The 16,780-nt window shown below is 44.6% G+C and overlaps 1 protein-coding gene across 2 annotated transcripts in view; it reads right to left on the reverse strand.

The window, feature by feature from the left end:
• Positions 1–938: 938 nt before the first annotated feature.
• LOC142576025 (scoloptoxin SSD14-like) overlaps positions 939–16,780 on the reverse strand; it is a 28,696-nt gene continuing 12,854 nt past the window's right edge. For both annotated transcript variants that reach the window (XM_075685909.1, XM_075685908.1), the window contains exons 6-12: positions 16,110–16,273; positions 11,913–12,105; positions 9,445–9,520; positions 5,275–5,468; positions 3,889–4,126; positions 2,270–2,383; positions 939–1,584 (exon numbers count right to left, since the gene is read on the reverse strand). In XM_075685909.1, coding sequence (XP_075542024.1) covers positions 1,438–1,584; positions 2,270–2,383; positions 3,889–4,126; positions 5,275–5,468; positions 9,445–9,520; positions 11,913–12,105; positions 16,110–16,273 — 1,126 coding nt within the window. In that variant the 3' untranslated portion in view covers positions 939–1,437. The remainder of the gene's footprint in view (positions 1,585–2,269; positions 2,384–3,888; positions 4,127–5,274; positions 5,469–9,444; positions 9,521–11,912; positions 12,106–16,109; positions 16,274–16,780) is intronic.

The following is a 16,780-nucleotide window of genomic DNA, read 5'->3' on the forward strand; positions in this document are numbered from 1 at the left end:
GCGTAACCAGTCCTTCCCCTAACTTCACAGAAAAAGAAATTCAGTTTCTTGCCGTGACTCTATGAAACAGTAATATTTGTGTGTGTGTGGTGAAAATTCCACGAGTACTTTTCCTTTTTCTGTTGTTTTAGCCGTCCCTCATGCCTATACTTATTCTTTATCTTTGTGTAAAAGGCAACGCGTTTCAATAATATTATAGAGCTGTTAGTCAGTGCCTTGTCTTGCTGCTTCTTATCTTTACTTTTATGGTAGCGCTGTTTTTTTCTAAGGTTGAAAGATGCCTTTCTAATGAAGGTTACTGTTGTTGATTCGTTAAGTAATATTCAAAGAGAAATTCTATGCCACGGAGACGATACTTAATTTTTCGAAAGGAATATTGTGTTCTAGGCCGTATAAAGCCTTCGAAAAGTCTGAAAACGCACAAATTCATATCATTTCCAAAGTGCTCTGCCAACATTGTTGGTCTTAATATTGCAGTTTCCGTACCCGCCGTGGTTGCTCAGTGGCTATGGTGTTGGGCTGCTGAGCACGAGATTGCGGGATCGAGTCCCGGCCACGGCGGCCGCAGTTCGATGGGGGCGAAATGCGAAAACACCCGTGTGCTTAGATTTAGGTGCACGTTAAAGAACCCCAGGTGGTCAAAATTTCCGGAGTCCTCCACTACGGCGTGCCTCATAATCAGAAAGTGGTTTTGGCACGTAAAACCCCAAATATTATTATTATTGCAGTTTCCGTCTATTCCTCTGCGAGAGAGCTATGTTTCTCAGTTTCTATTTCCATAAGAAGCATATACTGTACTTAATATAACTAAAGAAAAATTTGAATACTTTCGACGCTATAACTCTGTTGAAGCTTTTCATGTACATTCATAACAATGCGGTGCTGAGCCTTAGTCATGCATAACTACTGCACAAAAATTACGCAAATGACACAGGACGTACATGATTTTTTTTATTCGCCTTTCAAAAATGTTGTACGCCAAAAATTTTTCAGTCCAGCATGTTATTCTTCTTGTGGAATATCATTTCGAGGATTCGCTGCGGCATTGTAAGATGCTTCCTATATGGCCAATATTTTGTTTTAGAATTTATTCAGTTATGAAATTATTTAACCGCAGGCGATACCCTACGATATTATGATTATGCGGCATATATCGGCTACGGCGCAAATTCGCGCTTAGTTGTTAAGAAAACGAGTAAACAAATATTTAAAGCCGATTATCACAGTGCAGCGTCCGTCCTTGCGCCTTGTCAGGGAACGGTCTACTGGTGACAGAATTTCATGCAGGTATCGAGGAATGGCGCTGTTCGATTTTACACATTGCATTAGAGCTATGAGAGGAATGCTTGTAATCGGCTTTTTGTGTGCGGTTGACTGGCAGCACCTCTGTTTTGTTTCCCGACTGCCAACGCTCGGAAATACAATACAGATGCCCAATCACTCGCCGTCCATGCCTCCTCCTCTCCGGAAATCATAGCTGGAGTACAAACGGTCGCCTTTTCTCGTGATGCCGTTAACGGTGGAGATTTTTCCTTCGTTCACTTCGAAGACGTGTCCCTTCTTCTCCAGCTCGGCAATGCACTCCTGGAATTTCCAAGAATAGAGAGAATTAGCCTGGAATGATACGCTCACGTCGCTACCTGAATGTCAAAGGGCCACTTCCGTGCTCCCGCCACATCTCATATTTTAATGCAGAACCAGCCTCTCAACAAAACGCTAACGCTATGTGCAGGGACAGACTGCATTGCAGCTTCAATAGATAATAATTTTTTTTTCGTGGATATGCACTACTCCAGGCGCTTTCGGTGCGTTACCGCACCTGCATCCACGTTTTTTTTTACCATATTGTCTGCAAGTTTCTCTCACTAAAATTTGATATCCCAGACACATTTCACCACTCTAAGACAAAAGCCGTCGAACGGCATCATCGATGCAGTAGTGCAGGATTCCACGATAGGCTCAATCAGGGTCAAACAGCATAATTTCGAACAGCCCAACATAGGACAATGCCCTGTCCTCTGTCACGATGCTAAAAAATCTGCTATTTGACCCTTTTTGATCAAGCTCTAATAATGTATTTGTGCACTCGGAAAGCCGATCCCTTGCCACCAAACCACACAACCTCAGAAAACAGCTGCGCGCCTAACGCTGTGCTTTGTCTGAATCATGCAGCCACATGCAGCGTCGCTGGTTGTGGTTCACCCATTCTGGACAACGACTTCACGAGCTCTGACACCTTACAATTCAACCGGCTTAGGCTTCGCCTCACCTGTGGAAAGTCCGGCTCTATAATGGCACTACTCGGGATAAGCTGGTGATGAAGTCTTGGAAGGTCAATGGCTTCCTTGATGCTGTAGCCTCCCCAGAGAGCTCTCAGTGCCACCTGCATCAGAAATGCGAAACATCGACAAAATATCATACAACGTTTCATGAATTTATCCCCATCTGAAGATGTTCCCTTCTTCACCTCAACTGAAAAGCATCGTAGAACGGGTCATAAAGGCACGGACTATGACAAATTTTTCTTTAGCTGCGAAGCCTTCTTTCTGACAAACCGTTACGGGAGAAGCAACGAAAGCGACTATTTTTCCTTCTTTGTCATTTTTCACTGATGTAAAACTCTGTGCAACGTAATCATGACCATATGGGTTTCCTTTGTAGTTTCGTGCTACGGTCAAGTGCATGACAATTCTTCCTTTCAAAACAAAAGACGCACTGGCATTTCATTTACCACACCAACAAGTTGTCGTGTTTCCTACATTTCTGGCATCGTTGGTTTCAGCACAAGTATCCATTCGTGGAATCAGCTAAACATCACCGTCATATCTTGCCGCAATATGTCAAGGGCGGATGCGATTCCAGTAACGTGCAGTGCTCACAAAACTTGCCAAGACACTGATATCAAGAAGTGTAAAAGTTCAAAGTAAAAAGTTGAAAAATTTCATTCCTATTTTATACCGGAGGTGTTCCTATATTAAAATTTATTAATAGTTGACATGTATACGCGGATAACAAAAAATCTCACATGATAGCTTGATTAAATCTGAGTGTACTAAACAAAAGCAAGGTCACTGGCAAGAAACAATTTTTTGCAATGATGTTTGGGGCTCTATACGCAACATCTTTTTCTTCATGATGAAACGCTAATTAGACTAGCATCGTATATATGCTTCAGAAAATGTCATAGGGGACGGCAGTACAAGTTAGTGCAGTTTCCATAAGTTAAGGTGAATTTAAGCTTTCTGATTTGTATTATAAGATATTACGCGTGAGGTGTACAAAGTGTTGCCGACAAATTTCGCTCCTAGATTATCCGACCTACCTCAGTCCAATTTTTCGCGTGAGTGATGTCGCAGACATGTTCCGTTATGACTTTGGAGACTACATGCCATTTGGCCACGGTGTTTTTAGGCGGCTGCACCCTCCTTTTCAGATGGCTCATTCGGCCATTGTGCCTTAACTAATATCGAGCCCAGGGAGCCTGATACCCCCGTTGAATTTGAGAGCTGTAGAGAGCAAATGTAAAGAAATGGGGCTAAGAACGTAAGGAAGGGAGAGTCCCAGGTTGTCGAATCGGCTTGTGCGTTCTGCGCAAAATAGCAAGAAATGTACACAATCTGACCACATAAACACCTTTATTTGCCAGTAGTGGCTTGTGGGTATGCTAGGCCTCCAGTTTCTGGTTTTTACGTTGTTCATAACACGCGTCGTTTTTAACGGCTTTCCATCCAGTCAGACTTAGGATTACGGTCGCCCTCATCATCGAATCGATTCACAGCATAGCAACTTTGATAAAGAACGCTAATACATTGGGCACCCAATTGTTGCTGCGACGTAAATCTTTGCTCGCCTTTTTCAGCGCATCGATTACATCGAGAATTCCCTTACCAAAGCCACGGCGGTCGTGATTTTAGACCCTCCAGTGCCGCCCAGTGCAAGTACTGCGTCTCCGTTACTTTCGACGAAGACGGATGGTACCATAGAAGAGAGGGGCCGCTTCCGTGGTTCGATGAAGTTTGGCCGTGTGGGGTAGATGTCGTACGAGTTGCTCATGCCGGGCGTCGAGAAGTCGTCCATTTGGTTGTTGAGAATCACGCCACTGGACGTGCGCAGCTGGCTGCCAAAACTGGAGACAGGCGAAAAGTTTTTTATGTTAGCGTAGCGGGAGAGTCACACTTGTTCTCAACGTCTAGATATCGTATTTTCTTATGAATTTTTTACTCGGTGTAAAGTATGATTCCTCATTTTCATGGAACAGATAAATCGGCGAATTATCGCAGTTTAATGACTGTAAATATAAACACCCGAAATAATTTTTATTTTTTAATTAGATTTGAAACAGACATCAAGAATATGCATAATCAATTAAAATTTAAAAAATGATTTGCAGGAACTCATCCAGAAGAAGAGAGGAAACCCCAGAAAGAAAACTAGAAGAAGGTTTTATACGAAGCAAATTATGGCTTCGTCCAGAATTTTTCAGAGACAGCTCTCGTCATATGTAAACCATAAGCGCATATTTCATTTTCGTTTCATCATGTGTGTGACACCAGTGCTGCCGGAGACTTGCGCCGGTCTGTCTCCTATGACCTTACTTTCAAGTGAAAGCGAGTCGTGATTCGAACCTGTGCCACCTCGTCCCGCGTTCTTTCTCTGAACCAACAAATGGTGCTTGCTGCCGCTCAATCAGTGTTGGCCGAATGCATTTAGTATGAAACTTCGTACTTGTTTCCATGACTCAGCTAGAAAAATATTTTCTTTTCCCTGTACGTTGCTTTTAGGCAACATTTGACAAGAGAGAGTTGTAGCTAGGCATGCACGTCCGTCTCAAACTTCTTGACTAACCGCTGGTTATTGTTGAACATATTTACCTTACTTTATTTAGAGTGTCTTGATATGGGGTTTGTCAGTACATGTTGTCAAACAGCAGAATCTTGAACAGCGCCGCACAGGACAAAGAAGTCATGTTCTACCGCATGTCTTTTTTAGCTCGCAAATTTTATGCCAAGTTTCCCAACTGAATTGCGTGTCGGCACACACACACACTCTCTCTCTCTCACACACACACACACATACGCACACACTCACACATTTCGTGGACAAGTGCCGATTAAAAGTCAAACCACTTCGTTCCGAAGATTGCGTCTTAATCTTGCGGTAACATAACTTTTTCTTTGTTTTTTTTATTATACCATGACATTTTCACGCAAAAGCTAGGCGTTTAGTTAGTAAACCACAATGAACGTTCTAAACACCATTTCTCGGCATACGCACTGGTTGTTGATAGTTGAGGTAATGGCGATGACGTCTCCATTGTCACCCCAGAAGGTTGCGTGCGCGGTGCCGCCATCCTTGGGCAAGGAATTGTTGACGAATCCGTAGTAGGTGGGGTCATCGAACGTGAACGACTCGTTGATAAGATTTCTCACGGCAGCAGCCCACTCGGGCGTGGTCATGTTGTGTTCGAGCTGCGATGCGGATTTACGCACATTAAATTGAGCTAACATGTAGGTGCACAATGTCAAGGAAAAAAATTGCTCCAAGCCGCTGTCCCTACAGCTACCAGATGTCAACGTTAACTCAGTAGAACTGCAAGCGTTTAAGCGTAAGAACTACTCAGCATAACTACTCGAAAGAGAATTAGGAAATTTTTCAAACAGACATGACGGATAACAATTGCTGCCTTTTTTTGCACGCGGTAATGCGTTCAATTGCTGCACATGGTGTCATCCCTTCCACGCGGGCAGCGTTCTCATGAAAGTGCAATGCAAAAATGTTTGTGCGCTCTGATTTAGGTGCCAGCTAAATAACGCAAGTTGATCAAATTAGTTAATTAACTTCGACGCCCCGTAATATACAGTGAGCATTGAGAGGAAGAGAGAAACTTTAGTAGAAAGGCAGAGAGGTCCAGCCGAGCTAGCATGTTCTCGCCTGCTGCACGGCACAGGGAAAAAAAGTGGCTGCGGCTTAGCTCATCTGTCCCTGGATGTGCATAGCGAAAGCTTGGTTTAGTCTGGTTAAGTCTTGGTTTCACTTGGTTAACCTTTGGTTTAGCTGTAATTATTATACTTAGGTATGCAATCTTCGTTAAGCCAGGTAGATGGCTGGGCCTGCGTCGTTGGCTAGACATGACTGTGATTAGGCTCGGGTAGACACGCATCCTTCGATGGTTCGACGCCTGTTGTACCGCAGAGAAAGCACAAGTGCTAGACGTGCAAAGAGACGTCTCGAACATGCGCAGCGTTGAATCACAAACGGACAGTCCACGAACGCGGTCGCTACATTTATCTCGACGGTGCGACGCCCGTTGCGGTCCGGACCCTTTGCTGTAAAGCACTATCGCCGGGCGATACCCGCGGGGCGGTCAGACGCCGCTTGGTGACGACGGCTCAAAGCCTCTCGCTCACGCACAACGCTCGGAGAAGACGGCCTAGTCTCGCTCTCATCCATGGCCAAGCTGGCACTGACAAGGCGAGCGTGACACTCCTCTTAGCCAAACGCGCCGCGAGTCACGTGGTCAGGCGGCGACCCAGCTGCGGAAAACGCATGCGCTAAGCCGGCGGCGATGGAGCTCGGCGCGGCGAGTCACGTGAATCGTTGCCAAAGGCTACGACGCAGCTGCGGTCAGACGAAGGTCAAATTTCTGGTGACGGTGAAACTCAGCTCGACGCGGTTAGTAAAGTTAAAAGAAAAGAGGGCAAAAAAGAGTGGTCAAAGATGATGATGAAGAAGGAAGAAGGGATGCATATATACACTAACACAGCAGTTTCCGTAAACCCTTGCGTCTAGTCCAGTGAGCCTCAAGTAGTCCAGAGCAGCCCTTGTATATATTTATGCTACTGTACGGTCACATATGGCGGACAAAATAGTAGTTTCGAACAATGTTTGCCTAAAAATGCCTGCTATTGTCCAAGCCAGCGTCTCCCGCTGCGATGTGTAGAGAGGGCAGTCGCAAAACAGATGTTGGAGAGTCCCACACACTTGACAGGCGCTCACAGTTCTGGCTTGAGCGTTGAGGGAGGCCACAGGGCAAGGCTCATAATTAGTTTTCACCGGCGTTCCTTAAATTTTGCCCTAAGCACGTGACATGCGGGCTAAATTGATGTATAGCGACTATCTACATTCTTCCTTACAGCCAGCAACGATAATGTAATGTAGTAGTTTTCCATGGCTCCTGTTTATACGTTCAGTATGCTGTGATGTGGCTAGACAAAATTCTCGGAATGTCGACAAATATATCGAACGAAGAGGACATCTGATGACAACAGCTACATGGCAAGTTACCTTCGTGCTGTCAGTCTGATTGATTCATGGGGTGTAACGCCCCAAAGAAGCAATGGTGCTACGAGGCACACTATAGTAAAGAGCTTTGGATTACTTTTGACAACCTGGAGTTCTTTAACTAGCACCTGAATAAAATTAGATCAGCCTTTTTGCACTTCGCCCCCATCGAAGTGTGGCCTAGCCAAGCAAAAATTGAACCCGCCACAAATGCTTTCCCGCAAAACACCCTAACCACTGCGCCACCAAGGTGGGTCCCGCGTAGTTTTTAAATGTCAGCAAATAGCAGTGACCTCCACCGAGTACACCAAGCTGACGTTTTTTTTTTTTTTTTTTCAGAACTGCACGACATACGAAAGGCTTCTCACCATCGGAGTGTTCTACATAGAGCACTGTATCACACGGCTAATATTTTATGTCGGTTCGTGCGTGGGAGACGCCCACTGCGCGCTGACGTGCGTCCTGCAGGACCTTTATTAAATATTGTCCATATAAATCCAAAGTCCAACTTTCTAGTAGGAACAGAATGCTGATAGCTTATGTCAGTGGTACTTCTTCGAGAAATGAACTAAACTGTGAGCTTCAGTGTACCGATATTGCACAGTTAGTTATGAGGGACACTGTAGTGGAGCGATCTTGATTCACTTTGTCCAGTTTTGGGGTGTTTTCGTAACCAGAAATTTTGGACATTGCGCGTTTTGCATTTGTTTAACTTCACCGCATTAGGATAGGATGGGAAAAACTTGTTTAAACTGCCGGCAACCAACGGTTTAACGCATCGTGACGCTGGCCAAGCATATATATATATATATATATATATATATATATATATATATATATATATATATATATATATATATATATATATATATATGATTATGATATGATATGATATGATTATGATTATGATATGATAGATATGATATATATATATATATATATATATATATATATATATATATATATATATATATATATATATATATATATATATATATATATATATATATATATATATATATATATGTGTGTGTATGTGTGTGTGTGTGTGTGTGTGTGTGTGTGTGTGTGTGTGTGTGTGTGTGTGTGTGTGTGTGTGTGTGTGTGTGTGTGTGTGTGTGTGTGTGTGTGTGTGATTTAGAAAGTTGGCTGTTTTATCAAGCCTCAAACAGCAATGTCCAGGGGTTACTTTCCATTAACACACACATTTTACAGCAGTTAGTTGGCATTTAGTGCGGCATTACGGCAGCGTTTTGGCCAGGAGCAAAGCACTGCTCTAACACAGCAATAATTGCCGGCTAAGTGTCATTAATCCGCATGATATTAAAAGGAAATACTGTTTCGGCGTTACTAACGAAAATTTATATTTTGAAACATAATTTTTGACAATAGTGCTGCCCATTGACTTGTGCTGGTGTGCTGCGTCAAAGTTTAACAGATCTCGGAAGGGGCATTGTCCAAAATTCTTAAGTATGAACGTAGGTCGAAGAACGGCACACCGACATCTTTCACTTTGCCATTATCGCAATGTGGCCGCCCCACCTATAGAAATCTAACGCGCGACCTCGGGTTTAGCAGCGTGCGCACAAGCCACCCAGCTAGCACGGCGGGTAAACACCTCTAGGTAGCAAACATCGACCTAATCTGCCACCATTGCATATCTGATATCAAGATTAAGGCATGATAGCTGAATCCACATGATTTAAACCATCAGGATTTAATATTACCTTAGGTAAAGCCATGAGATAGCGCTGCTCTCCATACGTGCGCTGTGGAGTGAAGTTGTACCAGCTGCTGCCTTTTTGCTTATGTTATGAACGACAGACATCAATTATACGGTCTATAATGTACTTAGTGTCACCAAGGCGTCGTAACAGTTCCAGAGTTTTGGTGGACTGCAGAAAAGAAATTGCACCAGAAAGGGCACCTGCATGCCTTCGGTTACTTAAGGTTAAAGTTGTCAATCTTGAAGCATTCCTTTTTAGTAACTAGATAGACGCAATTGGACACGTCAGCAAGAAAACTTTATAAAGATCAGTTTCGCTCTGTCTATTCGTCTCGTAATTCGCTGAAGCTCAACCTGTGCGAACTTCAACTAGTTACTTTTTCTGCTGATATGGTAAAACTATCCTTTTCAGCCAGGCAAGCGATTCTTTCACTCACCCCTTCCACATCCTCAAAATCGCTGTCGGCGAGGTGGGACCTTCCGCCGTAACTATGCTTGCAGGCTTCAATGAAGCTGGAAAGAAAGAAAGTCGTGAAGTGGTAAGTTATCGCGCAGACTACTTATGCTCACTTTACTCTAAAAATTACTTCAGCAATTATTGATAACGTAGTAACTATGTGGATGTTACGGCACACAGAGAAATATAATTAAATGGAACGAAGCTGCACAAAATAGTGCAATTTAAGTCGACGGTTCGCGACTTTGACAAGGCTCGGTGAAGCGTTACACGTTGTGATTTGTTGAAAAATTGAATTGATACAACTATGTTCAGAAAAGCGTCAACTTGAACCAAATATCAATGCAGATCGCCAATTCTCTTGATCAAACCTTCCTTTAGTTTCTTTTCTCGCTCAGAGTGCTTGATGAGCGTTTTCTTGAGCGGCCTCGTCGGCGATTGGGCTCTTGGCTGCTTTCGTTGAACGTTTACGAGTATCTCCTTGTTCATTTTTAGGCTTCCTTTCTATGGGTGGGGAGGGTTATTCTATCAAAAATGACAAAGCTCAAGGACATACACATTTTGGCCGTCTTCTATGGGTACATAATGCACAAAAATGTTGTTTACGTTTTCTGTTAAAACTGCAGAGTAATATATTTGCTAGAAATTAACGACGGCCGTGTTGAACGCTGTAAACTGCTACAACATACCGAAAGCAAATATACGCTAATAATTTTGTTGTACAATTCGTGCTCGAAGACGATACGACTTATATAAGTACGTCACATTCCTTCGTTCACCACGACCGCTTGTCTGCATAGCTCTGCGATTACAGAAACCTGTATTTATACAGTCGATTTGGTGGCGTGGTCACAATACGAGTTGGAATACGGGGCAAATGCATACACGTGTACTACGCTTGACATTACGGAGATACGGCCGCCGTGATTTTCGAAAGTAGGTGGCTACATTGCCGGATCTATTCTTTTCCAGCAGCAAGCATTATTCTTTCGTAGGAGGTCAGTAAAAAGAAGCGTTGAGTTTAACTGTATTATATACAGTAAATTACGATTCGGTAATAGCATAATTATCACTTGTACTGTCAAAGGAGGCTTGGTATGCGAGAAAAGGAGCGAAAGTGATAGATAGGCGCTGACACCTTACTGAAGCATCCATGATATATTCTGTTAACGGCGAAACAAGTAGCAAGTTGTTGCGTGCATGTGTTAAGTGCAGTAATACACGGCGCTACAATCCCGTTCCTGCCAATTCCGCGCTTCTTGTTTGGCATGCTTCTTAGTTATTCTGATTGAGAGGCGAAAACCATGCACTTGAGCTGTGCGTTCAAATCGATGCACTGCGGAATGTCATCCGCGTGCCTAATTCAAGCGCGCACAATCCAACACTTATGCAGGAAAAGGAGGCCATACATATGGATCTCATGTGGAGGCCAAACTTACGCAACGTTCGGTAGGTCGCGGTTTCAGAATATTCTTACTGAAGAGTACCTGAGCACTTCACCTACCTAGAGTCGTCATTATTACTGTATTTGTGTTCTGATCGAAACAACTCGACACTAAATCGGCTTTCAACAGTACATGTGGGCACCAGAGAGATAAACGCTAAATATGCCATTCATGCGACAGTAGCCTGAACGTACAGAGCAAACACATACGGGTTTCCCAGAAAGGAAGCTTTACAGTCAAGAGACCTAATTGGCCTGTCGTCGCCGTCCCATCGCATTAGTCTTCTTTCAGCGACGTTCCTCAGCATGACTTTCTATACCACTCTTTCACGGTACTGCCATCCATTTTGACCTATACTGAAAGACATGCGCCTTCACAAGAAATGAAACTGTGAAACGCCACAGACAATCTGCCGAGCCTGCCGCAGCCCGCCACAGCGTTATTTCCTCCCCTCCTCTGAAGATCTGCCAGCTGCGAGGGCCGAAACCCGACGTACCACACCTAACTGGCACCTTAGGTGTAATGTCACATCACCCTCTCCCTCCTTTACACGCCCTCTCTTACAGCCTGTCATTTCAACGTTCCTCCTATTAATTTGTTACACCACACTTTCCTCCTGCTTCCAAGTATTTTTTTTCACCCTCACTTCACAATGTAACCAACAGCCAACGCCGGGTTTGCACTCGCATGAGCGTTTTAATGCTGAGGCATTAAGATCGCCTGGTTCGGCCATCAAACCTAGGGCTGACGCCTTCCCAGTACTTACGCTCTATCATTTGTGCTAACCACGTGGCTATAGCAGATCGCACAGAGAAGTCGAATGAATCGACGGCTCGAAGCTCCAGGTAGAAAAGTTTGCAGCATCGTGTGGGTGTCGGGTGGATGGCAGTGTTTCCTTTCTTTAAACTTCCTCCGCCTTACAGATGCCCACCGAACTTTTTTTTTCATGCTTACAGCGAGACATGGATCAGGCTTCCTATACGAGAAATAAATAATAGATAACCTGTGCCACTGGTCCACTGTGCCGTTGTATCGTTCCTGGGCGTCGAGGCTAATTCGAAGTATGCTGGCGAGCACGGCACCACTGCCAGGCAGCGGCGTCGTGTACAGGGTGTTGCCGTTGGGCAGATCAGCAACAATGGGCGCCTTCCACTCGGGATCGTAATGCTTCAGGTCGCTCTCGGTGATCACTCCACCTGCAACGAAAGCAGGCAGCCCTCGGTAAGTCGGGCTACTTTGGCTTGCTGTTGTTAGGCACGATTGAGCCGTTCTTTCAACGCGCAGGGGAAGAAATGCTCCATGACGCAAAGGAGGACGAAAACGCAAAGTGCTAATGGCAGCGAATGTTTAATCTAGGGCGTTGTACTTCATATATCCCCACGTATGACAGCGATAGCAGAGTCGGTCGTCGTAACATTATTAAATGCCATTAAATCTGGGTAGCTTATTTCGCAGACTGTCATGACTTTCGCAGACTGTCAGACTGTCATTACCACGGTTCAATATATAAAAGACATGCAATCTATTAACTCTCGACTTAGGGTGTGAATGGCAGTGGTGTAACTCATGTACGGTCTACCATATTGTAACGTTTCACAAAAAATATGGGCACAATGCCAGTGCAATGTCTTTCATGGTGAACTAGTATATAGTGCGTGGTAGCATGCACAAGTTTCTATAGCACTGATAATGCAGAATTGTCCCGCTTGGTTTGCCGTAAGAAACACTTCATCGATTCTGTATATTGAAGCGGAGGAGCACACCCGTGTCTGTAAAGATATCCTTAGCTCCTCCGAGCTGACTACAAATGATAATAGGAACAGTCAAGGCGCAAAAAGAACCTTCTTATGATTTCACGCAATATTTAAAACAGACCTTATTGGGAGCGAGAGACGACAGAGCTGACTAACGGTATAATCAACTGTTATTATTGTGATAGCATATTTTATGCACACTCCAGGCGCATATTCTCCGTCGCCATCGCCGTCGGCCTCGCCATAATTTGTTATATAAAGCCCAAGTGCGATAACAGCGCACCGTCTTCCACTGCGCGCAAGGCACCTGGGGAGGTTGAACACCGGCGGTGGCTGCGTACGACACGGGTAAGCGCGATCACATGGGCCCTATCTTCAAGGAGGCCTGCGATAAGTAAAGTCTAGTTGCCCGATGGCTGATAGCACCGTGTGTGCTGTGTTCTCGTCGCGTAGTTCGCGTTGACGCGAGAGGCAGCACGAAAGTCAATTCACTCGCTGCGGCTGCAGCTCTTCCTCCCGCAAGCGTTTTCACAGGGAGTGTCCGCAATCATCGAGTTAGATTTCTTTACATGTCCCTGTGCAACCGTGACACCGTGCTGATTAATTTACTTAGTCAGCCAAAGTTTACGAGTTTATACGGCCGATAAAGCTACTATCCTTACTTTGTATAGCTGTCTACTAATTTCTTGTCGCAATCGAGACTTCTCCTGTCAGGCGAATCTGCGACTTTTACATGATCTGCATCTTTGTTTCTTATTTAGGGCATAATGCTGCGACTTCCAGCTGAACACGCTGTTAGCTAGGACAAAATAGTTAAGAAAGCACTAAATTGCTGTAGAAAAATAAGCTTTCTTTATCCACGAGATAAAAAAAAATGTTCAACAGAACTGACTAGTGGGCTAGATGGTACTGCGTAACTTGAGACAAAGCGAAAAAAAAAGCGCTTAGGACAACAGCGCCGGGTCTTCGTTTTCTTCTGTTGTCCTGCGTGCTTTCTTCCGCTTTGCCTCAAGTTCAAATAATTCAACTTGGAAGGCTGATGGTTTGGTCTAGTTGGTTTTCAATTTTAGACTGTGTGGTACAGCACGAAGTGGGACAGGGGACAGGGGCAAAGCGCCTGTCCTCGTTTCTTCCTGTGCCCCCTGCCCCGCTTCGCGCTGTGCCACACAGTCTAAAAGATAACAAAAAATGTGTTCGGTATTTTTCTATAAGCGTCTTTTGACGCTGCTGTAAATGAACCTTCACATTTTTTCATAAGACTTATCGTATTGTGTGCGGGTAGGTGGTGGAATCTTACTTATTGGAAATATTTAATTTTGTCAAAAACGACAATTTGTCAAAAACATTCATAGTGACCTGCGCAATCTTTGAACCGGAAGCATGCATGCCTTACATTAAAGGAGGAAGCTTAAAATGCGTTTCTGGGTCTCACAGTGTCCATCTTTTGATGGGCGATGTCTGCGAGATATTTTGATTTTGCCGACTTCCTGAAGGGCAATGCTCTCGGTTTTTTCAACTTCCCCTTTGTTTCTTTTTTTAACACTGGTGCTATGGTAGCTGCTTATTGGCCTCGAGCTCCACCACTGGAAAAGCTGGCGCCACCGTCGGCATGACGTGCTAGGAGGAATCACGTGGACATAGCGGCCGCGTCGGTTGCTTCGGGAGCGCCGAAGCGAGCTGAAAACGAGAGCTTAAATTCCCTCGTACGCTGCGGTCCTCATTTAGTGGCGAGATTACCCCGCTTCGAGTGTCTCCTTTACAACGCTTGAAAGCACTACAATAGGTAGTGGCTGCCTTTGAAGGCGCGCAACATGGTAGGCTACTGCTCGGTGCCGCAGTGCCGGACGTACGTAACGGAGGCCGATGTCAGCCTTCTTCACACGTAGGCGCAGGACAAGAAGCCGCGTGAAGCTTGGCTCGCGAACCATAAAACCGGCAAACAGTCATCGGCTACAACTCGAGTATCCAGCAAGCACAGACGCGAGGAAGATTTCTGCTACGGCGCTGTGTCTATGATATTCGGAAAACGCGCACTGATACGCTCGCCCGAGTCCGTTGCCCGAGTAATGTCACGACGGTTTGGTCTATGAACTTGTCGATGCTATAGATACTGGCAAGTTCAGCGGAGTGGAAACGGAGCGGTAAGAAGCACATTAAAAAGAAAGCATGGCGTATGGTCATGTTTGTGTTATGAATTAGTGCACTGGATTACAAAAAAGGAGCAGCGGGAAATCGCACGCTGAGAACACCGATAAGCATACAGTGTGACGCAACTCTAGAAATAATATTGAAAGGTAAAAGAATTTAGAAGAAAAAAAAGATGGAATCGTCGCGACGGCACGTACATCACAGTCCCCGTAGGCGTCGAAGTCTCTACAATGAAATTATTTTTTTGAACAGCTCTGATAGCGCCCACGCAACAATGGTTGCTTGTATACTGTCAAACGCTCATATTCTGCGGCCTAAAGCTCATGGCACAGTGCGAAAACGGGCACGCGGCGAAAGCGAAACAGTGCGCGGACAAGCATGCAGACGCGCAGTCGGTCGCTGCGAACCTGTGCGATCGCTGCATTGAGGCTTCATTCTATTACGCTCCATTTAGTTGTACAAACACTATAAGAACATATTTCACGTAGTTTGCTCTCAGCGTTTACCTACCTTTCACGCAAGAAGCCGGTTCAGGAGACTCCATCGCGGCGACCGCGCGCAGTGGCGTTCACTGTACGTATTCGGTAAAGAGATAGCGTCTGTAAACGATTGTGCTCTTTCAGTTTGCCCAAGATTATTATTTAGACAGTAAAAAGCTTCTCTCGTTTCGAAAGTACTTACAGAAATGTCCGGAAGAGCTCGCGCGTGGTGTTTTTCAGTGAGCGCTGACAGCAAAACCTATGAGGAGCGCGCCACGTGATCCCTCATACTACGCCAGCGAGCCGCTTCCGATAGATGGCGACTCCGTAACTCCTCGCCGCCAATAGTGATGACTAAGGTCATGACGCATATTTAAAGTTTATGCTCATAGTCTTTGTGCCCTGTTCGCAAGCATCAAATCTTAGGTAATTTCCTCGGCTACAGTGCAAAGCTGTCACTACCGCTCACCTCCAATTGTGGTGCCGGCAATTTCGTCGACTATACATTGCAATTCATTATACATCCATCGGATACATGTATATATATATATATATATATATATATATATATATATATATATATATATATATATATATATATATATATATATATATATATATATATATATGTATGTATTATTTGGACTTCGCACATTGCCTATATTGACAATCAGATTGCTTCGGAACAGTAACCTCGCAGCACACTTATTCTGCACTAACGAAGCCGCAGGGACACGTTTACAGTTTTCAGCATGACCGGATTCCTTTTATGCCAATGATGTCTCGTTTCGGTCTTTAGAGCTTTAAATTGCTGCTTACCGTTTTCCTGGATCTCTTTTGCCAGCTGCTCTCCTATTCCACCTTTGTAGAAATAGTCAGGTCCCTTGTCGGCTACAACCTCCAGGGTGTCCGCGAGGTCCGGCTGGACCAGTAGATCCCCTTCGGCCAAAGTGTCATTGGTTGTTTCATTCCAGAAGACCTTCCTGCAATCGGAAGCAATCACTTGCTTTGACTGCACGCTCGGCATTCTCTTCTTGTCGATGCATGGGCTATTGCGTTAAGAGCTAGCAACGCATTGATTTCACATGGCTTAGTTATGTGCATATCATATGAACTTCGCGTACTGTACATATGATATGAGTAACACCAGCGTAGGTTGCGTTTAGGCATAGCACATACCAGATGTGTACAAGTATACGCACTCGCCACGTATACACGCAGGGAAATACATGCGCATATCACGAGCATTTTACTAATTGTGTGCGGAGCACAGCATTTGCTGCAGGGTAGTTGATAGTGCGCATATTTTTGTATTAAATATTCATGAAGCACCCGCGATTCCTACCTATTTATACTGCAGTCACATTCGAGTATGTGAGTTGTTTTTGCCGCTTCTTTTAAGGGATTGTGAGTGGTAGCAAAGAAAGAATCCTCCAAAGAGGCGCTGTGAGTAAACTTAACCCTCTTCATACACAGCATCTCCATTTTCC

Source organism: Dermacentor variabilis, chromosome 3 (genome assembly GCF_050947875.1).
Source record: "Dermacentor variabilis isolate Ectoservices chromosome 3, ASM5094787v1, whole genome shotgun sequence".
Taxonomy (NCBI): Eukaryota; Metazoa; Arthropoda; class Arachnida; order Ixodida; family Ixodidae; genus Dermacentor; species Dermacentor variabilis.